The sequence below is a fragment of the Pogoniulus pusillus genome, chromosome 27 (genome assembly GCF_015220805.1).
Source record: "Pogoniulus pusillus isolate bPogPus1 chromosome 27, bPogPus1.pri, whole genome shotgun sequence".
Taxonomy (NCBI): domain Eukaryota; kingdom Metazoa; phylum Chordata; class Aves; order Piciformes; family Lybiidae; genus Pogoniulus; species Pogoniulus pusillus.
Genome location: NC_087290.1, coordinates 17,567,773 through 17,594,224, shown reverse-complemented (window position 1 = coordinate 17,594,224; position 26,452 = coordinate 17,567,773). Strand labels below are relative to the sequence as shown.

At 49.6% G+C, this 26,452-nt stretch overlaps 1 protein-coding gene across 2 annotated transcripts; it reads left to right on the top strand.

The window, feature by feature from the left end:
* CPM (carboxypeptidase M) lies at positions 1 to 25,887 on the top strand. Of its 2 annotated transcripts, XM_064165882.1 has the most exons (11): positions 1 to 247; positions 646 to 656; positions 3,756 to 3,801; positions 10,386 to 10,399; positions 14,434 to 14,453; positions 16,948 to 17,120; positions 19,220 to 19,404; positions 20,495 to 20,665; positions 22,051 to 22,203; positions 23,085 to 23,233; positions 25,516 to 25,887. In XM_064165882.1, exons 1-11 carry the CDS (start codon positions 96 to 98, stop codon positions 25,753 to 25,755), a joined length of 1,314 nt encoding a protein of 437 aa, XP_064021952.1. In that variant the 5' UTR covers positions 1 to 95; the 3' UTR covers positions 25,756 to 25,887. The 2 variants fall into 2 exon arrangements, with proteins under 2 accessions (XP_064021952.1, XP_064021951.1); XM_064165881.1 differs by lacking the exons at positions 646 to 656; positions 3,756 to 3,801; positions 10,386 to 10,399; positions 14,434 to 14,453 and having other exon boundaries at positions 155 to 240.
* The last annotated feature ends 565 nt before the right edge of the window (positions 25,888 to 26,452 follow it).

Sequence of the window (26,452 nt, the reverse complement as noted above, 5' to 3'; positions counted from 1 at the left end):
AGGAAGCCTTCCCTCCTCATCGCGTTCGGCCAGGGCAGCGGCCAGCCGCCGGTTCCCCTCGGCTATTTGCTTCATCTCTTTCCTTCTAGGACGTGATGAGCATCTTCTGCCTGATTTCTGTGACGGCCGCGCTGGATTTCAAGTACCACCACGCCGAGGAGCTGGAGGCGTACTTGAAGAGGGTTCACGCCGAGTACCCCTCCCTCACACACCTGCACAGCATCGGGCGCTCGGTGGAAGGTAGGGAGCGAGGGTGAGGAGGCGGAGGCGAAGGCTTGCCGGGTTCTGTTAGCTGGGACGGGCGCGGGCAAAAGGTGGCCGCGGCGGCGCTCCGTGCGCGATCGCTGGCGCCGGGGGCTGCTCCGATCGCAGCTCTCATTGCCGGTGCCTCTCTGCTTCAGGCTCTTTGAAGTTTCCACTTTCTTTCGCTTGAGCGTGAATAACAAACTCTGGTGACACGTACGGCGCTTCAGCTGGGGTACAAATTCTCCCAACGCTTTTCCTTTCTTCTCCCTCCTCCTTTCCCTCCCCCCCGAGAACTGGAAATCCTCCTAACTGGCGATTTCAGAAACAGGGCTTCCAAAAAAGATGTGGTACCCTGTTTGTTAAAGTGCCCAGTCCGGGATAGAAGTGTGTGCTTTCCAGCTTGTGGCTGTGTTAGGAATACCTTCTCTCGTGGCTTTACCTGTCAGTCTGGACTGACTAGGAAATGGACTTCAGATTCCATACCGATACGAGGTCTTGTGCTTTTAAGTGGAGGATGGAGTTTCAGGCTCAAACCCCACAGGAAAATACACTGAAATCAATAATTGTTTTGCAGATCTTTTATGTCTCTCTTTGACAGGTATTTTCCTACAGTAAATGTAAAGAGAAATAAACCCCCAACAACCCACACTTTGTTTAAAGAGATTAAAAAGTTTAGTATTGATTAGCATATAAATAATATCTACTTTCCAGAAGGAAAAAAAAAAAGGCAAACAAACAAAAAAATCCAAACAAACCTAACTCTAAGTGGATTTTCATTCAGAAAATTAAATCACTTTGATAAAGAGGTATAAAACTAAACAGAAGCTCATTCTTTGGCACCGTCATCTCTTCCTCTAATCCCATTTCATGCCACTGGAAGGAGATAGTTGTGGCATCTATCAACAGTCTATGATTGTGAGGGTTTTAAAAGCTTACAGCTACTTCTGAGTGGATGATAATGAGAACTGTTAGTAGTTTCTTGTTGTTCCACCTCCTGGGGTTGCCATTGGAATGGGCTGCCCAGGGAGGTGGTGGAGTTACTGTCCCTGGAGGCGTTCAAGCAAAGCCTGGCTGGGGCACTTAGTGCCATGGTCTGGTTGACTGGCCAGGGCTGGGTGCTAGGTTGGACTGGCTGAGTTTGGAGGTCTCTTCCAACCTGGTTGAATCTGTGTGTATCTTCAGTTTTGTTAAGTGTTCTTGTATTTGCCTAGGACGTAACTTTCAGCTGAAGGGAGGTACCAAACAGCCTTCATGTTGCTATGTGATCTTGTCTCTGTGCATGTCTTCGCTCTTTAGAAAGTCTCATGGGAAGGCTCAAACTAGACAAGGAGTCAGAGTTATTTAAGCTGTGTTATTGGTTTCATCAAAGGCAAGATTATGTTATTTATCCACTTGAGAGAAGGCTGATCTCTAAGTATGGTTCCTTCCAGTGCATGCTACTTCGTTTTCCTGCCTTGAAGGGGCTTAGCGAACGTTTTAGTGGTAGGACTAGATTTTGGCTTCTCTGGTGTGAACTCTGCTGGCTTATCTTTGTGGAGGTGGGGCAAAAACTTTCATGTAACCCGAGATATTGCAGTTTTGGCACTTGCATATCTAGACATCTGAGAGCTGACAAGATGAACTGTTTAACTTGTCTGAGTGCCATTAGCATGCAAATCTCTTGATTGGGATCAAGCAATGCACTGTAGCTTCATTCAGATCATGGTATATTGCCTTCTGCTTTGCCAGACTGTGTGAGAAAAGGTGATTATGTGAGCTCTCCCTTGTTCTGCCAGCTCCACATCATGATTCATAGACTTGTTTGGGTTGGAAGGGACAGTAAATATCATCTAGTTCCAACATCTCTGCCGTGGTCAGAGACACCTCCCACTAAACTGGGTTGCTCATGATCTCATCCAGCCTGGCTTTGAACACCTCCAGTGAAGGGGCATCCACAACCTCCCTGGGCAACCTGTGCCAGTGTCTCACCACCCTCACTATAAAGAATTTGTTCCTAATGCCTTGTCTAAATCTATCCTTCCAAAAAACAGTACCTCAAAACTTTTTCACTGTAAGGGTGACAGAAGCCTGGCACAGGCTGCCCAGGGGAGTTGTGGAGTCTCCCTCTCTGGAGACATTGAAAACCCCCCTGGATGCATTCCTGTGTGCTCTGCTCTAGGTGCTCCTGCTCTGGCAGGGGGGTTGGACTGGATGAGCTTTGGAGGTGCCTTCCAGCTCCTGACATTCTGTGATGCTATGATTTCTGTAGTGGAAACATCTAAACACTTTTTATGTCAGAAACCTCATTTGCTTCAGGCAGGATCATAAAATAATGCAATTCTGGAGGCCATCTAGTTTGAGCTCCCATTCAAAGCAGGCCTAACTTGAAAGTTAGATTATGATGCTCAGAGCTTTCTCCACCCAGTTGCTGGATATCTGCAAGGGTGGAGATTCTGCAAGGTTGCTGAGTGCCTGATCCGGTACTCAGCTCCCTGTTTTGGCTGTGGTGCCTGGGGCTATGGTTTAGGGTGCACCTTGTAGTGTAGGGATATGGGTTGGGCTTGGTGCTCCTGAGGGGCTTTGCCAACCTGAACATTTCTGTGATTGTAAACACCCTCCTTAAGCCAGCTCCCATTCACTGAACAAATGTTGTGTGTGGGTCAAGGCTGACTTAATAAATTAACAACTCTTTGGCAGATTCTAGCCCTGGAGAGGCAAAAAAACAAAACAAACTGACCATATTGTAACGTGGTTCAACTAGAAGTTTCCAGAAGCAGTTTATTTCAAAAGGCCTCTCCTGAAAGATGGTGGTTTTTATTCAGGTGGGAGCCGTGATTTAATCCTATTCTGACATTTACTATTCAATTACTCTCCCTGTTGCCTTTCAACTGGCACATTCCACCCATTGATCTTAAGTAGTTTGCTAACTTTGATCTGCCAGAAAAAAAGTCTCACTTATCAGTATTCTACTATCCCTCCTCTACAAACTGAGAGGCTGAAGCATGCAGAGGGTGAGTGTCTTTGCTTGGTTTGGTTTTCAACGTCCATGCAGGACTTCCACATGGCTGTGTGCACAGAGCACAGCATGTGCTGCAGGGAAGGTGTACCTGCAGGGCTCCCTGCCAAAGGGCTCCCTAGGGATTAGGACCTGGTGCAGCAGGAGGTGCACCAGTGCTTGCCTGGTAACAGAGTTAATAGAGAACCTAGCCAATTAACCTCTCCCTGACATCATTCTGCACCTTCACTAGTGGAACCTATGCCCAAGGTGTGACAGGGAATTGGTTTAGATCTCCTAACTCTTCTGATACAGAGTGATTGATAATTGTAGACTGTTCATAGGAGGCTACTGAAGTGCTAGCTTCAGGTTCATTGCATGCCAGTGAAAATGCTTAGTAATGAAAGACCAGGCATTCTACTTGTCTGCTCACTATAGTGATGGCATGTAGCTGAGAAAATGACAAAGAGGAACTTACTTTCAGACATTTCTTATAACACAGTGTGGAAATTGAATCAGAGAATCACAGAATCAGTCAGGGTTGGAAGGGACCTCAAGGATCATCCAGTTTCAATCCCCCTGCTGTGGGCAGGGACACCTCACACTTAGATCAGTTTGCTCAGAGCCACATCCAGCCTGGCCTTAAACACCTCCAGGGATGAGGCTTTCACCACCTCCCTGGACACTCTATTCCAGGCTCTCACCACCCTCATGGTGAAGAACTATTTCCTAGCATCTAGTCTGGATCTACCCACTTCTAGTTTTGCTCCATTCCTCCCAGTCCTGTTGCTACCTGACACTCTAAAAAGTCCCTCCCCAGCTTTCTTGTAGGCTTTGTCAGATGCTGGAAGGCCACAATAAGGTCTCCTTGGAGCCTTTTCTTTTGCAGGCTGAGCAGCCATAACTCTCTCAGCCTGTCCTCACAGCAGAGCAGCTCCAGCCCTCTGATCATCCTCGTGAGCCTTCTCTGAACACCTTCCAGCACCTCCAGATCTTTTCTCTAACAGGGGCTCCAGAACTGGACACAGTACTCCAGGTGAGGTCTCACCAGAGTGGAGCAAAGGGGACAATCACCTCCCTCAGCCTGCTGGCCACACTTTGAATCCTAGAACCAACCACTCACTTCTCTTGCTGCAGCCCAGGATCTGGTTGGCTCTCTGGGCTGCAAGGGCACACTGCTGGCTTATGCTGAGCCTGGGTTACTGCCATCAACAACAAAGAGAACTGAATCACACATTCTGGGTGGGTTTGAAGTACCAGGGGGAAAAAAATAGTGCTGGAGAAAACCAAACTGAAGTATATATCCATAAAATGTTTGTACTCTACCGGAGTTGCTCCTATGAGGTTAGTTTCAGGGCTCCTGGCACTGCACAAAAACAGAATGAGAAGGTTGCACATAGCCAGGTTGTACATCACTCTGCTTGGGGTTTATTTCTCTCTTTTTGCTACATTCACTTTCATTGCAATTATTTTACTTTAACGGTTTGGAATTCAACATTTTTTTTCCCCTTCCACACTCCTCCTTCCCAGCCTACTGGGGGAGGGAGGGGTGCAAATGAGCATGGTGCTTAGTTACCAGCTGAGGTAAAACTACAACACAGCATTTAAAGACTGTTTTAGCTTCAGTTAGGACAAATGGACACAAATGCAGCAACCATAAGTTCTATTTAAGCACAGGGTTTAGAGCAAAGCAAAACTGACTGTGTTTTAAAACACAGGCTAATACTTCATGGGTTTAATGTCATGGGTTAGCCTGGACTAGATGGATAAACTCAGAAGGAGTCACTCTTCCTCCTCCACTATTTTGTTTTCTTTCCCTTCCCATCACAGTGACTCACCGAATATGCTGCAAATGGAGTTTACAAGGCTGTGAAGACAAAGTCCATCCACAAAGCCACACACCCTTGGAATTATAAAAACTAACAGCTAAACCTACCTGTGATCCTGTAAATGCACTTCTGATATGCCACAGTATTGGCAAAGACTTAGAGCAAAGGTGGTTATGAGGGAAAGAACCCAGAAAGAGTAACTGAAAGAGTAACTGGTACATAAAGAGTGTGCATGTGGGGGATAATGAAAGTAAGGAACAAGAGTGGGTACAAGTCTTACTATGATAAGTTTTAGCTCTATTTTAAAGTGAAACTCTGGGCTTGAGCCAAATGACTTTAGTGTGCTTCGTATGAGTTCCTCAGAGTGCAGAAAGTCTCACTCATTCTTGCTTCTAAAAATGAGCAGTGAACATCTCCATGCCTGTGTTATCTACATGTGCCATGCTGAGGCTGCAGCTCACAGTGCTGAGGAACTTGGTGGGGTGAGAGCTGAGGAGAATGGAAGGGGATAGACAGCTGAGGGCTGGAGATAAGAGGAAAGCCAGCTGCAGCTGTCATTCAAGTGGAACAAGCAAGTCTAGGGAGGTTCTTTTCTCTTTCTGCTCTGCACTAGTGAGACCATATCTGGAATAATGTGTCCAGTTTTGGGCTCCCCACTTCAGGAGAGACAGGGGCCTGCTGGAGAGAGTCCACTGGAGAGCCATGAGGATGAGTGGGGAGTTGAGCATCTCCCCTATGGAGAGAGACTGAGAGCCCTGGGGCTGTTCAGTCTGGAGAAGAGAAGGCTGAGAGGGGATCTGAGCAATGTCTATCAATAGCTGAGGGGTGGGGATCAAGTGGAGGGGGCCAAGCTCTTTTGGGTGTTGCATGGCAATAAGCCAAGGAGCAATGGATACAAACTGGAACAGAGAAGGTTTCAGCTCCACATGAGGAGAAACTTCTTTCCAGTGAGGGTGGCAGAGCCCTGGCACAGGCTGCCCAGAGAGGTTGTGGAGTCTCCTTCTCTGGAGCCTTTCCAAAGCCACCTGGATGCATTCCTGTGTGGACTACCCTTGGAGTTCCTTCTTTTGGCAGGGGGGTTGGTCTGAATGCTCTCTGGAGGTCCCTTCCCACCTGTGATTCTGTCGCAGCCTGCATTTGCTGATCTCTGGGTCAGGCTGCAGGGCCTGTATTTCCCTGGGAGTAGGGAATACAATGCCAGTATCTATGCTAATGACCAGAGTGCACCAGAGGGATGTAGTTTGGATTGCCTCTTTGTTACAAAGTTGTTAGTTTTTAAACAATTTCTAATTGCAGACTTGCTTAAAACTCTCAGCCTATACTTTTGTTGTCCCTAGGTGGCCAATCTGTTTGCATTCTCCTCTTGCTCAAGGAGAGGACAGTAACATATCCCTCTTAGCCCATTTCAGGGGTTAAGGCTTTCTAGTAGAAGAGTGTTTCTAGTAGCTTTTCAGTCCTCATCTCCAAAAGCAGAGCACTTTGCATGCCCTGTGGGTTTCCTTTCTGCCTAGGACCTCTGTCTGTAGATTCTTTGAGCTACCAGTCTTGCTGATTCTCAAGGCTGCCTAATTTAAAGCTTTCCTCTACGTGGCTATGGGATGGCACATTGTGTTCAGACACTTCACATGGAGACCTACTTGTAATACATTAATGAGTTGATAGGCAAGATGTGACATCATATCCTGAAGCATTTGTTCCTTAGGTAGTTATTCCATGCATTGTTTTGCACAGAAGATAGATCTAGGTTTATTTTAGACTGCTTTTGTTTGCTTCTTGGTGTGGGGCTGGTTGTTTGGTTTGGTTTGGTTGTTTGGTTTGGTTTGTGTTTTGGTGTTGCTGGGATTTTTTTTGTTGTTGTTCTGTTTTTAAGTTGTTTGGTCTGGGTTTTTTCTTTGAATGAAGGCTGATTGACAGTTCTGCTTTCAGAACACTTCATAAAATGCTTAGCTGCTGGAGAGCAGAATTGATGCATAGGCCTGGCTCTAGCTGCCTTCCCCTCCCAGCTCAGATACTTTCCTCACTGTAAAGTGCTCCATTTCTGGCAGAGTAACAGTGGGTAAGATGTGAGTAAAAGGTTAGAGGATGCTACCGAGCAGATGATTCTGCAGCTTGGTATCTAGGGTTGACTTGTTATGGGAAAGGTCAGTCCATGACAGTTGGAGTTACTTAATTCAGTTTCTATAGCTGCTGTGTAGCACACTGAGCACACAGTGGACTTGGGGCACTCTGAGTGGTATTTCCTCTTTGATCCTGGCCAATGTGTTCTGTATCTGTGGGTCTTGCAGTTACCTGAGGCACTCGAGCAGAGCTTGAGCAGGTCTGCAGAAGTAAACTTTATCCTAAAGCTAGAATGAAAGCAAAATGTGCTCTCAAGAAGAAATTGATTCCAGCTGTGTCAGTTCACAAGTCCAGTCTGGTCCAGTAGGCTTTTAGACTAGAGAAAAGTCTAGGAACAGAGAAGATACAGAATCACAGAACGTTAGAGGTTGGAAGGGAGCTCCAGAGAGCATCCACTTCAACCCCCTGCCGAAGCAGCATCACAGGAATGCATCCAGGTGGCTTTGGAAAGGCTCCAGAGAAGGAGACTCCACAACCTCTCTGGGCAGCCTGCTCCAGGGCTCTGGCACCCTCATGGCAAAGAAGTTTCTCCTCATGTGGAGCTGAAACCTTCTCTGTTCCAGTTTGTATCCATTGCTCCTTGGCTTATTGCTGTGCACCACCAAAAGAGCTTGGGCCCCTCCACTTGACACCCAGCCCTCAGCTATTTGTACACATTGCTCAGATCCCCTCTCAGCCTTCTCTTCTGTGGACTAAACAGCCCCAGGGCTCTCAGTCTCTCTCCATAGGAGAGATGCCCAACTCCCCCACTCATCCTCTTGGCTTTCCACTAGACTCTCTCCAGCAGGTCGCTGTCTCTCCTGAAGTGGGGAGCCCAAAACTGGACCCAGTAATGCAGGTGTGCTTTCACTGAGGCAGAGTAGAATGATACTCCCCCAGTATGCACTTAGAGCAAAATGCAGCCTGGCTCTTCCTGGCAAAGCTTATCTCCTGATTGTGGTGAACCTAAAGTAGGTTAAAATACAAAGCTTGCTTTGATGTGTGGTTGCATTGTCCTGATCTGAGAATCCAAGGGGAAACAAAGGTTACCAAAGCATCTTTTCTCAAAGGGTCAAAGGACTGAGTTCTTCTGTGTGCAGGTAAACAATGCAGCCTGAAATTTAGTTCCATGCAGCATCTGTTGCCCTTCCTGAAAGACAGTAACTGATGTTTCTAAGGAGACATTTGTTACTCATTCTGAAAGAGAAACTGGAAGCAGTTGGTCAAAGTAATGTGGCTTGATAAGTGAACTAGAAACAGATGATGATGATAAGGATCCTGTTCAACCTGTGCTAGATGCTCTGTCAGGAGGGTTGGACTCAATGATCCATGGAGATCCCTTTCAACCCCTCACACTCTCTGATCCTGTAATCCTCTGGAGGAGATTGTTAAAAAAAACAATCTTGCCTTTTTTTCCCCCTTTCTAGCTCTTTTTTTAATTAAAAAAGCCTGGCTGGGGCACTTAGTGCCATGGTCTGGTTGATTGGCTAGGGCTGGGTGCTAGGTTGGACTGGATGAGCTTGGAGGTCTCTTCCAACCTGCTTGATTCTATGATTGGGCAGGGCTGGGTGCTAGGTTGGACTGGATGAGCTTGGAAGTCTCTTCCAACCTGCTTGATTCTATGATTCTATGGTGGTGGTGTGAGGGGATGCTGCTCACTGTGTGAGTTTATAGGGCTCTGCTGTGGCAGGAGGTTGGACTGGATGATCTCTGGAGGTCCCTTCCAACCCCTAACATCCTGTGATCCCACCCGTGGAGGTGTTTCAAAGATGCAGAGAAGTTAGGCTGAGAGATGTGGTTTAGCATCACATAGTGGTTGGATTCAGTGATCTTAAAGCTCTTTTCCAATCAAAACAACTTTGATTCTCTGATAGTAACTGTGTTGCTGGTGACTCTGTTGCTTAAATGTGCTGCTCCTTTGCATCTCAAAGAATACCACAAACAGGCTGAGATGGGACCATCTTTATTGGCACTTGTAAAGCTTATGAGTGGCAATACAGAGGATAGGTAGTCCTAACACTCTGAAGTAGTGCTGCATAGGCAGTGTACCAATTAATCTCTCTTGTAGTCTTCAAACAAGCATTCACTTTCTTATGTAGATGTTTGTTTGGGCAGGACTTGTTATTTATGCTTCCAATCACAGAAACATGCAGCTTGGCAAAGCCCTTCAGGAGCACCAAGTCCAACCTAGAGCCCTACTCTGCAAGATTCACCTTAAACCATAGCCCTAAGCACCACATCCAAACCACCCTGAAACACAGCCAGAGCTGGCGACTCCACCACTTCCTTGGGCAGCTCATTCCAGTGCCTTGACCACTCTCTCTGTGAAAATCCCTTTCCTAGAACAGCATGGTTACAGTAGTTCCTGCTAAATATGATTTTAGTCCCTGCATTAGACAGGACACTTAACAAATATGGGCTTTATTTCCCCTCATTCCATTGATATTTACACACCTTTGCTCCTCTCCCCAGATAAGAAGCTTATCAGTTTGGGGTGGGGGGAAATAGGGAGGTGGCCATGGTAGACCTTCCAATACCTGAAAGGAGCCTACAAGAAGTCTGGTGAGGGACTTTTTAGGGTGTTGGGTAGTGATAGGACTGGGGGGAATGGATCCAAGCTAGAGGAGGGGACATTTAGATCAGACATTAGGAAGAAGTTTTCACCATAAGGGTGGTAAGAGACTGGCACAGGTTGCCCAGGGAGGTGGTGGAATCCTCATGCCTGGATGTATTTAAAGCCAGGTTGGATGCAGCTCTAGGCAAGCTGATCTAGTGTGACATGTCCCTGCCCATGGCAGTGGGGTTGGAGCTAGGTGATCCTTGAGGTCCCTTCCAACTCTGACAGTTCTATGATTCAATCTGATATTGCCCTGGGCTGTTTTGGCTTTGTTCTGCTTACCTGTGCAGTGTGCTGAACTAGATGATCTCTGAGGTCCCTTCCAAGCTAATCCATTCTATGACTGTATTGCCAGGTATGCCTGGTTAACATATCTGAGTGGTCTGTGTCTTTTTAACCCTTCTAAATACCTCAGAGACTTTCTGATTTCAGTTGCCTTAGCTCTCCCTGGGTACCAGTTGTTTCCCTTTTCAGTACTAGTGCTTATTCAGGCCGAGACTTCCGATAATGCTTTGTGTCTCAGTGGGCCATGAGAACATGATCTACTGAAAAGTGAGGCTGGAGCCTGAGGGAAGAATCTGATGCACTGCAGTTGTTCATACAGGCATCTATCTGATCCCAGCTTCAGGTACATAGGTTATTCTGAGGGTAGGTATTTAGAGTGTCTGTTTTGTGAGCAGAGGCAGCTGCTTTTTTGGCTGGTAACTTACAAGATTTATATCCCCAAAGGATACATTTATATCACTTACCATCATCTGCAAGGTGCTTTGTTCAGCATTCTGGCTAAATAAAGCTCACATATTTGTTCATGCTTGTAAGGCTACTTCTGCAGTCCTACTACATCACTCCTTCTGATGAAGTATTTCTGGTGATATAAATAGTGTCTGAGTAACTCAAATTCTGTTAGAATCCCAATCAAGCCATGCATGGCTCTTGAGCAGTCCCCTAGTTGGAAGACAAGTCTCAAAATAGCTTTAGGCTTTGCAGCTTGAAGCTGTTTGATGGTTTGGGTGTTACCTGCCCCCCCTCCACACTTAAGAAAATCACCCAGACCAGATTCAGCCAAGCTGGAAATTAGAATGGAGCTTTATATGTACAGTTTAGCACAAGAGACAAACAGGTATTTACAGTCTCTACAGCTATAGACAGAAATATCCAAGTTAAAAAGGTAATACAGAAACACAGCAGCCCTCCCAGAAAGCAGAGTCCCCAGGAGGGGCTCCCAACCACCCTTCAACATCCTTTCCACCCCTCTACCTTATCCCAGACTTTGCCTTATGTTCAGGGGGAGTTTGGAGGGTTGGCCAGGGGAGCAGAAGGATTAGTTACACAGACAGCAGGTTAGGGAGAGAAGGGAAGCAACCAAAGCCAGAGAGCAACTCTGTTATCTGTGTTTGTGTTCTTGTTCTTACCCATGTCAGCAAGCCTGTGAGTGCAGCAGACATCACCATTGTTTCTTTTTCACAGCCTAGCATCTAATTCTCACCAAAATATTCCAGCTAGCTTCAAACTAGCACAATCTGTGAGGGCAAATCAGAATAGCTTGGGGCAAAGGTGCTTCTGGTGCTTGCTTATTAGCAAGAGGGGATTCCTTTCAAATGAAACCAAAGGCACCTCAATACAAGAGAGATGTGGAGGACCTGGATGTTGAAGTGCTTGAAAGCAAGGCTGGGGAGGGGCCTGGAGCACAGCCCTGTGAGGAGAGGCTGAAGGAGCTGGGGGGGTGCAGCCTGCAGAAGGGGAGGCTCAGGAGAGACCTTACATACAGGCTCACAGGATGTCAGGGGTTGGAAGGGACCCAAAGAGACCATTAAGTCCAACCTCCCTGCCAGAGCAGGACCACACAATCCAGCTCAGGTCACACAGGAACACCTCCAGACAGGCCTGGAAAGGCTCCAGAGAAGGAGACTCCACAGCCTCTCTGGGCAGCCTGTGCCAGGCTCTGGCACCCTTCCAGGCAAGAGGTTCCCCCTTGTGCTGAGCTGGAACCTCCTGTGCTGCAGCTTCCATCCCTTGCCGCTTGCTCTATCCCAGGGAGCAGTGAGCAGAGCCTGTCCCCCCCACTCCTGACCCCCAGGGCTACGAGGATGAGCAGAGGGCTGGAGCTGCTCTGCTGTGAGGAGAGACTAAAAGAGTTTTCAATCTGGAGAGGAGAAGGCTCCCAGGGGACCTTATTGTGACTTTTCAGTATCTGAAGTGGGCTACAGGAAAGCTGGGGAGGGACTTTTTAGGCTGTCAGGGAGTGATAGGACTGGGGGGAATGGAGCAATAGGGAGAGTCAGACTGGATGTTAGGAAGAAGTTCTTCACCATGAAAGTGGGGAGACCTCGGAAGGGGTTGCCCAGGGAGGTGGTGGAAGCCTCATCCCTGAAGGTTTTTAAGGCCAGGCTGGATGTGGCTCTGGACAACCTGAGCTAGTGGAAATTGTCCCTGCCCATGGCAGGGGCCTGGAACTGGCTGATCCTTGTGGTCCCTTCCAACCCTGACTCGTTCTATTGTTCTACCATTCTAAATGTGGCATTTAAGTGATAAACCAGGATGGACCACAGGAGGTGGTGGAGTCACCAACCCTGGATGTATTTAAAGGTCATTTGACTTTGATGCTTGGGGATATGGTTTAGGGTGAACCTTGTAGAGCAGGGTTCTGGGTTGGATTTGTTGATCCTGAGGGACTTCTCCAACCTGGTTCTGTGATTTCTCTGCTGCAAACCTTCACTTCCTTTGGCAGGGTTGTGCCTGCTGTACTGCACTAGGTCTATCGAGCAGCCAGCACCAGAGCAAGGAGGCTGGCAGGACCTCGTTGCTCTGAAACAGGTCCTACCTGATGGTTTGGATCTTTCTTTCAACATAGTTCAACGTAAAAACCAAACCAACAAACCTAAACCAAACCAGGCCATGTTTAATGAAGCAATTTTAGTCGTGAAATGGGCAGAGTCCCCTGGTCAGAGGTCTCTGTCATGTGGCAACAAAAGAAGTAGTAAAGCAGAGGCGCTGCAGTGCAGTGTCACAGGGCAGGTGTGCAATTGGAGCTAACCTCAATCTTTTAAGTGGCTGCCACTAGGACTTCTTGAGCAAGCCCTTCCGTAGGTGAGCAGGGTGCTGACCCAGCCATACCAGAGGCTGTAGTCAGAGAACTGAAGTGTGTGTAGACAGAAAGGGCAGTCACAGCCTCTGCCTCGGTGTGCTTCCAGACCCTGACACGCGTGGGCTGTGCCACGGCATGGCTGGAAGCCTTTCCTCCTAACTCTCTCCCTCTGAGAGGAAACTGACAGCTGGAGATGCACAGGGAGAAACTGCATGTCTAACTGTGTCCCTAGGGGTGGGAGAAAGGGCTTTCCTCAGCTGAGCTACGTGCACCTGGGCATTGCACTTGGGATCATAGTGCCATTAAAACCAGATGCTCATCCTGTCCTCTTAAATCACAGAATCACAAAGAGGCCTGGAGCACAGCCCTGTGGGGAGAGGCTGAGGGAGCTGGGGGTGTGCAGCCTGCAGCAGAGGAGGCTCAGGGCAGAGCTCATTGCTTTCTACAACTACCTGAAGGGAAGTTATAGCCAGGTGGGGTTGGGCTCTGCTGCCAGGAAACCAGCAACAGAACAAGAGGACACAGCCTCAAGTTGTGCCAAGGGAGGTCTAGTCTGGGTGTTAGGAGGAAGTTGTTGCCAGAGAGAGTGATTGGCATTGGAATGGGCTGCCCAGGGAGGTGGTGGAGTTGCCATCCCTGGAGGTGTTCAAGCAAAGCACTTAGTGCCATGATCTGGTTGATTGGGCAGGGCTGGGTGCTAGGTTGGGCTGGATGATCTTGGAGGTCTCTTCCAACCTGGTTGATTCTATGCAAAGCCCCTCAGGATCACCAAGTCCAACCTAGAGCCCTGACAGCTCTGTGGTTCTGTGAAGATCACTTTTTCCCTGTACAAACAGCATGGCAGAAGTGATTGAGTGCCAGCTTGGACACCATGGTTGCCTTCAAGCATGGCACTTAAAATGGTGTGATCTGCATCTTAGCAGAGTTGGTTAGTTGTTTCTGCTGCAATAAACAGCAGTTGCCAGCTAACTGGCAAGAGATGGTTTGCTCCCATCCTGAACAGCAGCTGCACTCAGTCCTCCTTGCTCTGCTGTGTACCAGCCCAGCTCCTGCAGGCTGAGCTGGTAGCCCTGTTCCTGTTTACCTGAGCACCCAAAGCAAGCTTTGCCACTCAGAATGCACCAGTGTGACATTTCAGCAAGGTGAATTTGTGCAGATAGCAGCTGTGGATGAAGCATTCTTTTTCCCCTGCCTGATTTCACCTCCCTCTCAGCTTAACCTGAACAAGACTGCAAGCAGGAAGACGTTCATCTGCAGTGCTAGGTTTACCCAGCAGTGCCACTCCAAGTTCCTTCCTTCAGAATAGTGACCCAGTTCTTTGTAATAGACCCATTTCAGTGCTGCATTCTGAAAGGTAGGAGATGCTGTAGCTCTGCTCCATCACAGCCCTGGAACAGGCTGCCCAGAGAGGTTGTGGAGTCTCCTTCTCTGGAGCCTTTCCAAAGCCACCTGGGTGCATTCCTGTGTGTGCTACCCTAGGGCATCCTGCCTTGGCAGGGAGGTTGGACTGGATGATCTCTGGAGGTCCCTCCCAACCTCTAAAGTCCTGTGATTCTGTGAAGTGGAGCTTGCAGTGGTTCAGCAGCCTTGGCTCTTGGAGATAAAGTAGAGATAAATTATCTCCAGAGTACATCTTGGTACAAGTCTTGATTTGTTCCCATCCCAGCCAGGGCTTAGGAACCCTGCAGTACCCTTGAGGCATAGGTCCCAGTGCTACAGAAGGTGCTCCTGGAAAGTATGGTCCAGTGAATGAACACTGTGGTAGCCTGTTTCTGGGGCAGAACAGGATTGTCCTTAACTTGCTGGAACTTGCCACTGTTGTGCTTGCAGTCTGATAGAGCAGATGAAAGGCAGATGTCCTGCCAGCTTTCACAACCCATACAAACCTACAGGAACAAGAATCTGGTGAGCTTGCTCTCTGCCACTGCCTTGGCTTCATCCAAAAGCTCCAGGGAAGTGTCCTTCCAGCTGTCTTTCTAAGGGCTTCTTTGTATTTACCCTCCTGAATTCCTCACTGCCTGTGCTCATGGCATTAAAACAAAGCAAAGCAGCAGAGAGTGCAACAGATGTGTCCGTGGGGCCTCTCCTGAGGCTATGCTCAAGTTCCCATGGAAGGCAATACAAGAGAGGTGTGTCTGGAGAACAGAAGGCTGAGAGGGGATCTAATAAATGTCTGTAACTCTCTGAGGGCTGGGGTCAGGAGATAGGGGACAGGCTCTGCTCACTGCTCCCTGGGATAGGACAAGAAGCAATGGATGGAAGCTGCAGCACAGGAGGTTCCAGCTCACAGCAAGGGAGAACTTCTTGAGTGTAAGGGTGCCAGAGCCCTGGCACAGGCTGCCCAGAGAGGTTGTGGAGTCTCCTTCTGTGGAGCCTTTCCAGGCCTGTCTGGATGTGTTCCTGTGTGACCTGAGCTAGATTGTGTGGTCCTGCTGTGGCAGGGGGGTTGGACTTGATAATCTTTTTGGGTCACTTCCAACACCTGAAGTCCTGTGAGCCTGTGATTTGGAGGTGCTGGAGCAGGTCCAGAGGAGGGCAACAAAGCTGGGGAAAGGCCTGGAGAATAAATCTGATGAGGAGCAACTAAGGGAGCTGGGGATGGGCAGTGTGAAACAGAGGAGGCTGAGGGCAGAGCTCATGGCTGGCTGCAGCTACCTGAAGGGACATTGTGGGGAGGCTGCTGCTGGGCTCTGCTCACAGGCAATTGGAGACAGAACAAGGGGGAATGGCCTCAAGCTGAGGCTGGGGAGGTTTAGACTGAACATTAGGAAGAAGTTTTTCAGAGAGAGATTGGAATGAGCTGCCCAGGGAGGTGGTGGAGTCCCCCAGCCTGGCTGTGTTTCAGGGTGGTTTGCATGTGGTGCTTGGGGCTATGGTTTAAGGTGAATCCTGTAGAGTAGGCTTCCAGGTTGGCCTTGGTGATCCCAAGGGGCTTTGCCAGCCTGCATGGTGCTGTGACTCCGTGGGATCAGCAAGAACAGAAATCATGCTCCATAGCAGCCTGGTGGTGACAGGTTCAGGGCCCATGGGCCCTGGGGCATCAGCACAGAGCTGATTGTGCAGAGCAGCTGAGGTTATGCAGTGCTGCCTTTGTAGGCCCACACAGTCCTCGACAGGCAGCTGGCTCAGTTTTAGGTTTGGATAAGGAGATGCCTTATCCATGCAGGGCTTAAGCTGTGCAGCTGACGCAGTCACCTTCCCATCACAGGTCTAGGTTTAAAACCCTTGTGAACCCCCACCCAGTGACTGCTGTTGCCTAGTGAATGACTTTATGGGAGAGCACCCAGAATCTAGAATCCTAGAATGGTCAGGGCTGGAAGTGACCTCCAAAGTTCATCTAATGTCAGGGGCTGGAAGTGGCCTTGAAAGGTCATCTACTCCAACCCCCTGCCAGAGCAGGAGTGTCCAGAGCAGATCACAGAGGAACACATCCAGGCAACTCTTGAGTATCTCCAGACAGGGAGACTCTACAACCCCCCTGGGCAGCCTGTGCCAGGCTTCTGTCACCCTCACAGGGAAAAAATCTTCTTCATGCTTAAATGAAACTTGCTATGCCTCAGCTTCCACCCACTGCCCCTTGGCCTGGCACTGGGCATCACCCAGCAGAGCCTGGCTCCAGCCTCTTGCCACTCACCTTTACATCTTCATAACCATTCCTGAGGTCCTCTCTCAGGCTTCTCCTCTCCAAGCAGCACAGCCCCAGCTCCCTCAGGCTCTCCTCCTGACAGAGAAGTTCCATTCCCTTAATCATCTTTGTGGCTCTGTTCTGGACTCTCTCAAACACTTCTATGTCTGTCTTGAATTGGAGAGCCCAGAACTGGACCCAGTACTCCATATGCAGCCTCAGCAGGGTAGAGTAGAGGGGCAGGAGAGCCTCTCTCAACCTACTAACCACAGCCTCTCTAACCCACCCCAGAATGGCATTGGCCCTCGTGGCCAGCAGAGCACATTGCTGGTTCATGCTCAACCTCCCATCCACTGGCACCCCCAGATCCAGTAAGAAAAACCTCCAAGTGCAAGAGTGGTTTGGTTTTGTTTTTTCTAGTGTTGATTCTCTTCCATAGCAGACTTAAATTCCACTCTGTGCTTCTTCACACAGACTGTTGGGAGGGAAATGCTGCTGCATTTGATAGACTTCCTGGTGAGCAGCTATCGACGTGACCCGCTGGTTACCAGGCTGCTCAACAGCACCCGCATCCATATCCTGCCAACCATGAACCCTGATGGGTTTGAAGCTACCAAAGTGCCTGACTGTTATTACACACGAGGAAGGTAAAGGTGGCTTAGGAGGGTGGGAGCAGGTAAAGGAAATGGGTGGGGGTTAATAATGGGAGATAACCAAGCCACTGAATCATACACGGTGGAGAGGACAGCCTAGGGGATGTGTTAGGGCTAATTTGGGCTGTTACAGCATAGAGGTTTTGGAAGGCTGAGTCAGGCTGGTGTTTATATGTGGTGCAGCTAAAGAAAATTGGTCAGGATGGTCTAATGACCTAAGCTTTGAGGCAGGAGACCTGGATTGCAAATAGAAGCACAATTACCTCTTTAGACCTTCAGGATGCTACTAAGGAAAGGAAGGAAAACCCCACCCAGGAGGATCTATTTCAACTGGAGAGCCCTGTAACTCTTGTTAATGAGAAAGAGGTGTGTCTGAGCTTGGTGAATGGACCTCGAGAAATGTGCTTAAAGATCATGTTGAAGGCAGATGTAGTAAGAGGGAGGATTTGTGCAAGCAGAGCCAGCTGTAATAGATGCTGTGCTAATAGCAGTGCTACCCAATAGAGGCAGAAGGAAATACAACCTAGCATCGCATCCTGTGCTGCTTTTGCTTTCCCTGATCCAACTCTTGCAGAGACCAAACAGGGGAGGAGAAGTTTAACATGCTAGAAGAGGGGGAGTGGGAGAATGGGAAGAAATGCCAGAGGGACAAAACTGGACAAAAGAGCAAACTCCTGAGCTAGAAGTTTCCTTGGCAGACTCGGAAGGGAGTGAACAGGTAGCTTTAGTTCTTGGGGTGACCTGTGTAGATCTTCCTTTTTATCAGGAGACAAAGTTGCTCCTCAGCAAATAGATGAGACTTTTAAGGAGGGTGGTGTTTCTCATCCCCTTGCTGTCAAATGCACAGTTTAACTGGGGTTAAAATATTCCCTCTGCTGACCTGAGAGGAAAACATCTGCACAAGCTCGACCCTCATGTACAGGGAGAAGGGAGCACATCACATGTTTGAGTCACACTTTCTGCTCAGTGTCCACAGGGACAGCAGGACAAGGGACACACCATCCAGTAGTCACCTTCATAGAATCATAGGATAATCATAGGATCAGCCAGGTTGGAAGAGAGCTCCAAGGTCATCCAGCCCAACCTAGCACCCAGCCCTGGCCAGTCAACCAGACCATGGCACTAAGTGCCCCAGCCAGACTCTCCAGGGATGGCAACTCCACCACCTCCCTGGACAGCAGAAAGGCAAGGCAGACAACATCTTTCTTATCTGGCTTAGGCTTTGAACCTGTAGGAGGGTGCATGTTGAATATCATTTGCTGTTTCTACTTGGAATACCACAGAATTGTCCTATTGTATCCTATGGGAATTGCAGTGCTGCTAGAAAGTGAACAGATATCCATCTTCTCAGTACTTGAGCTGGACATGAGCAGGCAGTGTGAGCTGGTGGCACAGAAGGCAAATCACAGCCTGGGCTGCATCCAGAGCAGCACTGCCAGCAGGTCAGAGAGGGGATTCTGCCACTTTACTCTGCTGAGGCCTCACCTGCAGTGCTGCATCCAGCTCTGGAGCCCTCAGTACAGGAAGGACATGGAGCTGATGGAGCAGGTCCAGAGGAGGCCACAAAAATGCTCAGGGGGTTGGAGCAGCTCTGCTACAAAGCCAGGCTGAAGGAGCTGGGGGTGTGCAGCCTGCAGAAGAGGAGGCTCCAAGGAAACCTAATAGCAGCCTGCCAGTAGCTGAAGGGGGCTACAAGAAGGCTGCAGAGAGACTGTTTGCAAAGGGCTGCAGGGACAGGACGAGGGCAATGGCTTCAAACTAGAGCAGAGCAGATTGAGACTGGATGTTAGGAACAGGTTCTGCAGCAGGTTGCCCAGGGAGGTGGTTGAGGCCAGCATCCCTGGAGATATTGAAGGTGAGGCTGGACAGGGCTGTGGGCAACCTGATCTAGTTGAGGATGTCCCTGCTGAGTGCAGAGGGGTTTGGACTGGATGACCTTTGGAGGTCCCTTCCGACCCAAACCATTCTATGATTTGCAGTGGTCAGCTTGCCAGTTCCCACTAGCATGCCCCAGACCTTGAGTGCTGGGAGGCTGGCCACGTGGAAGTGCTTGTAGGCACAGCAGTAACAGGAATGCCTTCTCCCTTCCCAAGGTACAACAAGAATGGAGAAGATCTGAACCGAAACTTCCCTGATGCCTTTGAGGATAACAATGCTGACATCCAGCCAGAGACTCAAGCAGTCATCAACTGGATAAAAAATGAAACCTTTGTGCTTTCAGCAAACTTGCACGGGGGTGCCCTGGTTGCCAGTTACACCTTTGACAATGGTAACTCAGGTGAGCAAGCAGTAAAGTCTCTTCTCCATGGCTGATTGGCTTGAGGAGCATTAGCTGTGCAAAAGCAACCTTGATAGGGATTTCTGCAAGGGTTTTCCAGGGTTTGAGTTGAGATAGGCAGACTTTGACAGGCCACATCAAAAAGAGCTTGTCAAAGTCTGGAGGGAAGGGATCCATCCAGAGGGACCTTGACAGGCTGCAGAGCTGGGCCCAAGCCAACCTCATGAGGTTCAACAAGACCAAGGGCAATGTCCTGCACCTGGGTCAGGGCAGTCCCAAGCACTGATATAGGCTGGGCAGGGACTGGCTTGAGAGCAGCCCTGGGGAGAGGGACCTGGAGATGCTGGTGGATGAGAAGTTCATCATAAGCCACCAATGTGCTCTTGCAGCCCAGAGACACAACCAGAGCCTGGGCTGCAGCAAGAGAAGTGTGGGCAGCAGGGCAAGGGAGGGGATCCTTCCCCTCTACACTGCTCTGGTGAGACCTCACCTGGAGTGCTGTGTCCAGTTCTGGAGCCCCTGTTACAGGAAAGATCTGGAGGTGCTGGAAGGTGTTCAGAGAAGGGCTACAAGGATGATCAGAGGACTGGAGCTGCTCTGCTGTGAGGCTGAGAGAGTTGGGGCTGTTCAGTCTGGAGAAGAGAATGCTCCCAGGAGACCTTCTCGTGGCCTTCCAGTTTCTGAAGGGAGCTACAAGAAAGCTGGACAGGGACTTTTTAGGGTGTCAGGTAGTGTTAGGACTGGGGGGAATAGATCCAAGCTAGAGGAGGGGAGGTTTAGATTAGAGGTTAGGAAGAAGTTCTTCAGCATGAGGGTGGCAAGAGACTGGCAGAGGTTGCCCAGGGAGGTGGTGGAAGCCTCATCCCTGGATGTTTTTAAGGCCAGGCTGGATGTGGCTCTGGGCAACCTGATCTAGTGGAAATTGTCCCTGCCCATGGCAGGGGATTTGGAACAGGATGACCTTTGAGATCCCTTCTGGCCCTGGCACTTTTGTGACAGTTCCCTGCCTGGTGCAGCTGCCTGGGAGGTGTTAGTGCTGTGCCAGCCAGCACCGCAGTGGCAGTTCATGTTGGCTTTCTCTCTTCTGCAGTTACTGCCTCTGCACAAGGCTATAGCAGGTCTCCAGATGATGATGTCTTTATTCACCTGGCCAAAACCTATTCTTCCAACCATGCCAGCATGTACAAAGGGCTGGGCTGTGACAACAGACAGACCTTCCCAGAGGGCATTACCAACGGCTACTCTTGGTACCAGCTGGAAGGTAAGAAGGTGAAGGTCTCTTCTGTTGCTTCGGATACGATGGTCTCACTTTCGCCTCGGCTTTGCCGAGCAAAGGGCTGTGGTTTTGACCAGAGGAAAGGGTTCATGAGGGGAGGAAGCAAATGCATAGAAGCAGATTCTCTGAGCAGGACCTGAGTGTTTGCAGACCCTCACATTTAGGGTTTGCACAAGCCACCAATCTCTGCTATCTGGCTGCTTCCCAGCCCTTTCCTAAGGCTCGCAGAGCTGTATAGATGACATGAGTGTGCAGGCACTGGTGTGGCTTTTAGACAGAGAAGGTGGTTTTCTGCTCACAGCCCATCCTTTTTCCAAGGCTTGATCACTGAAATAAATGTTCTTGTTTATGTTAGGAACAGGTTCTGCACCCAGGGAGGTGGTGGAACACTGGAACAGGTTGCCCGGGGAGGTGGTTGGGTCCCCATCCCTGGAGGTATTCAAGGTGAGGCTGGACAGGGCTGTGGGCAACCTGATGTAGTTGAGGATGTCCCTGCTGAGTGCAGAAGGGTTGGACTGGATGAGCTTTGGAGGTCCCTTCCAGCCCAGACCATTCTGTGTGCAGCCACATACAACATGGGCCCCATGCACTGTGCCACTGCCTGTTGCTTTCACAGCCTGAATTCAGAGCCTTAAGAGGCTCTTCAGGATGCTTTTGGCAGTGGCAAATGGTGCCAGCTTGTGAATTTATCTGCTCATATTTATAGTTGGAAGTGCTTGAATGAGTTTAAATCAAAAGGATCTACTTGAAGGAGTCCAATGGAGGGCCACAAGGATGATTGTAAGGGGCTGGAGCACTGCCTGATGAGGAGAGGCTGAGAGCTCTGGGGCTGCTTAGTCTGCAGAGGAGAAGGCTGAGAGGGGATCTGAGCAATGTCTATAAATAGCTGAGGGCTGGCATAGGAGGACAAGAGGAAGAACTTCTTGAGTGCAAGGGTGACAGAGCCCTGGCACAGGCTGCCCAGAGTGATTGTGGAGTCTCCTTCTCTGGAGCCTTTCCAGCCCTGTCTGGATGTGTTCCTATGCAACCTGCGCTGCATTCTCTGCTCCTGCTGTGGCAGGGGGCTGGACTGGAAGCTCTCCAGAGATCCCTAACAACCTGTGATCCTGTGACCCACCCTTCCTTAGCCATAGCATTCATCATTCCCAGAATGCCACCTTGCTGTGGAAAACAGCACTCTGCATGTAACTGGAGTGATTTTCCACGGGAGGCAGTAGAGACAAGTGTGGCACTGATGAATACTTTGCCTGCTTTGCTTTTCCTACAGGTGTGATGGAAGTGCCAAGAGTTTAACTGCCCTGCTTTTCTTCTGACTTGTGCTCAGTGCTTCCTTGCAGCTGAACACTGTCTTGTTTTATTTGACTTTCAAGGTGGAATGCAGGATTACAACTATGTCTGGGGACAGTGTTTTGAAATCACGTTGGAGCTGTCATGCTGTAAATATCCTCCAGAAGACCAGCTGGAAAAGTTCTGGAAGGACAACAAAGCTGCACTGATTGAATACATAAAACAAGTTCATCTAGGTGGGTATGGAAGTGGGGAACAGAGGTAAAGCTGAGGCCTGCCTGGTGGGAAAAACAGGAGCTCTTCAGTAGCTCACAGGTGGGGAGCCCTGGCCTGAGCTTGGGAGCTTCTGCTTCTGACTAGCAAGTGCTACAAGGACCGGGTGGGAACTCACACGTGTGGCAGGCATGGGGCAGTGGGCACTGCTGCAGTGGGACATGGGGCTTAAAATTTGCTGAGGCAGGAACAAGATGGGGCCAGTCTCCTAGGGCCATCCCACCTTATCGTGGCCTTTCAGTGTCTTAAGGGGGCCTACAAGAAAGCTGGAGAGGGACGTTTTAGGCTCTAAGGGGGTGATAGGACTCGGGGGAATGGAACAAAGCTGGAAATGAATAGATCCAGACTGGATGTTAGGAAGAAGTTCTCTACCATGAGAGTGGTGAGAGCCTGGAAGGGGTTGCCCAGGGAGGTGGTGGAAGCCTCATCCTTGGAGGTGTTTAAGGCCAGGCTGGATGAGGCTCTGGACAGCCTGATCAAGTGTGAGGTGCCCCTGCCTATGGCAGGGGGTTAGAACTGGCTGATCCTTGTGGTCCCTTCCAACCCTGCCTGATTCTATGATTCTACCTTCAGGGAGTCCACTTCCCTGAGCACTTACTTTGGTGTTTGGGTGTGCACAAGGCATGGTGGCTCTTTGCTGCTTGGCTTTGTGGTTTTGCAAGGCTTTTCTAGGTGTGATCTTGACTCCACAGGCAGAAGAGAGCTGCTGCCTAGTGAAGCAGTGGTACTTCAAAATGAGCTGAAGGGTCTGCACAAAGCCTTGCCTTGTCTTGTGTCTCGCTGCCTAGAGTGTCTGACTGCTCTTTTACCTTTGCTTAATGCCACTGCTCCTCCTTTCTCACAGGTGTCAAGGGTCAAGTTACTGATAAGAATGGGAATCCTATTCCCAATGCCATCGTGGAAGCCAAAGGAAGGCCTCACATCTGCCCCTACAGAACAAATGAACACGGGGAGTACTTCCTCCTCCTCCTGCCCGGGACGTACCTGATCAATGTAAGTCTGCCCCACCCCTGCGAGTTTCTCAGGCCAGGCTGGATGTGGCTCTGGGCAGCCTGATCTAGGGTGAGGTGTCCATGCCCATGGCAGAGTGGTTGGAACTGGATGATCTTTTGAGGACCCTTCCAACCCTGACAATTCTGTGCAGCCCTTACTGGATTGCTGCTTCTAACTGCATTGAGTTCCTGAGCACAGTAAGACTGCATCCTTATAGACCACTGAACTGAGCTTGCTCAAGTTGTGTACAGGATCTGTAAGACAGAAATCCACAGAATCACAGCACCATGCAGGTTGGCAAAGCCCCTTGGGATCACCAAGGCCAACCTGAAACCCTACTCTACAGGATTCACCTTAAACCGTATCCCCAAGCACCACAGCCAAACCACCCTCAAAAACATCCAAGGTGGATGACTCCACCTCCCTGGGCAGCTCATTCCAATCTCTCCCTGAAAAACTTCTTCCTAATGTCCAGTCTAAACCGCCCCAGCCTCAGCTTGAGCCCATTCCCCCTTGTTCTGTCTCCAATTGCCTGTGAGCAGAGCCCAGCAGCAGCCTCTCCACAATGTCCCTTCAGGTAGCTGCAGACAGCCATGAGCTCTGCCCTCAGCCTCCTCTGTTTCACACTACCCATCCCCAGCTCCCTCAGTTGCTCCTCATCAGATTTATTCTCCAGGCCTTTACCCAGCTTTGTTGCCCTCCTCTGGACCTTCTTCACCACCTCCACATCTCTTGTATTGGGGTGCCCAAAACTGAGCACAGTACTCGAGGTGTGGCCTCACTAAAGCTGAGTCCAAGGGACAATCACCTCCCTGCTCCTGCTGGCCACAGCATTTCTGATCCCACCCAGGATGCCATTGGCTTTCTTGGCCACCTGGGCACACTGCTGGCTCCCATTCAGCTCCTGTCTATTACAGCCCCCAGGTCCCTTTCTGCCAGCAGCTCCCCAGCCACACTGCCCCAAGCCTGCTTGAGGTTGTTGTGGCCCAAGGGCAGGACCTGGCACTTGGCCTTGCTGAAACTCATCCCATCAGTGCTGGCCCATTGATCTAAGCCTATCCAAGTCCCTCTGCAGAGCCTTTCTACCCTCATTCCAATCAACACTGCCACCTAACTTGGTGCCAAACTCACTGCTGACTCTCTCTATGCCTGCATCAAGGTCATCAATAAAGATGTTACACAGAAGTGGTCCCAACACAGATCCCTGAGGAACACCACCAGTGCCTGGCTGCCAACTGGCCTTAACTCCACTGACCACCACCCTCTGGGCCTCTAGCAGATTTAAATGAAAATAGCCTTGAGCCAGTAGAAAGGCAAAGCTTTGATGCAGTTAAATCCTGAGTCTCCAGAATGTCTAGAGATAAGCAAGTAGCTGACTGCAGTGGGGGAGGGCTGGGGTGAGTGTCTGGGCCACAGTGATGCTAGCTTGAGGTGTCTGAAACAAAGTGCAGAGTTCTTGTAGGGTGAGGAGGTGGAGGCTGGGATCCATGGAGCCTCCGGCAGCCCCAGGCTGACACCACCCTCAGTTATGTCCTTGGGTGCAAACAGCTTCTCTGTGGAGATTGTCAGAGAACAGCTCTGCAGTGTTAGGCTCTGCCTGCAGCCAGCGAGGGGCTTGTGCTAAATACTGCAAACAAGTATCCTATTGCTCTTTCCATCTCCATTTTTGGGGAGGTTAGTCTTGCCACTGCTGTGTCTAAACTCTTCTCATGATCTGCTCTCAAACACGTTCAGAACCCTTTCCCTACACACTCTGAGTATAAAGAAGCCCTTTAGGGAATGACTGAGAGCTAAATTCATGTGTCCAGAGAAGGGCCACAAGGATGAGCAGAGGGCTGGAGCTGCTCTGCTGTGAGGAGAGACTGAGGGAGTTGGGGCTGTTCAGTCTGGAGAGGAGAAGGCTCCCAGGTGACCTTAGTGTGGCCTTCTAGTATCTGAAGGGGCTACAAGAAAGCTGGGGAGGGACTTTTTAGGATGTCAGGCAGTGATAGGACTGGGGGGAATGGAACAAAGCTGGATATGGGTAGATTCAGACTGGATGTTAGGAAGTTCTTCAGCAGTGAAACCCTGGAAGGGGTTGCCCGGGGAGGTGGCAGAAGCCTCATTCCTGGAGGTGTTTAAGGCCAGGCTGGATGAGGCTGTGGCCAGCCTGCTCTAGGGCAGGGTGTCCCTGCCCATGGCAGGGGGGTTGGAACTGGCTGATCCTTGTGGTCCCTTCCAACCCTGCCTGATTCCATGACTCTGTGTTTTCAAACCAAGTAAGCTTTTGTGTCTGCCCCCAGGCTACTGTACCAGGCTTCAGATCCATGCTGAAGACAGTGCAAATACCTGACAACACTGGGAACTTCAGTGCTGTGAGACAGGACTTCTCCTTCTCAGAAGTCTCAATCAGACCAACAGCTGCTGCTTCATGTCCCAGAATTCCTCTTTACCAAGAGCTTGAAAAGGCTTTGTCAGCTGCAGTCAAACCAGCTCTGCATATCTTGTGTCTCATGACCATCCTGCTTGGAATGTTCCAATAAAGTCCAGAAGGACATGGGCAAGGCAAAAAAAGCCCCAAAATCTTCCTGCACAAAGGTGGTTCTGCAGACCAGGAGTTTATATGTGCAAGAGAATGTAAGTTTTGATAAACCAAATTCTTGGGGGTCTACTGGGCTGGGGAGAGGTGGGGGGTGGGGTTATTGTATTTTGGAAGATGCTGCCTCAACAATCCAGTGTTTTACTGTAATCATGTCAGAGTAGCCTATTTTTCTATGCAAGTATTTTACTCTGAAGAAATTCTGCACAGGTAACTGTAGAAGAACTCTGAAGACTTTGCCTGAGTTCCAAAAAGAAAAGCCAGTCTAGGATTTGACTGCAGATGTTTCATGCAAGCTCAGGTTCCTTACTGAACCAAGGGCTTATGTGCCACACACCTGTAAGCCATGAGCTCAACTCTAATGTACCATAATAAAGGCACTGCTGGAAATGGGGATTGGCATTTTTACCTCCATTCTTTCTTACCTGGACAGAGGTGAGACTGCTCAGGCATGAAATAAGCTTAAGGAACAGAAACACAAATGTGGTGTAAGGCAAGATGGAAATTAGCCAAGCAGGCCAGTGGCATCAGGGGTGTATTAGGAGTGGGAGTAGTAGGTTGAGAGAGATTCGCCTCCTCCTCTGCTCTGTCCTGTTGAGGCTGCATCTGAATATTGTGTACAGTTCTGGACTACTCAGCTC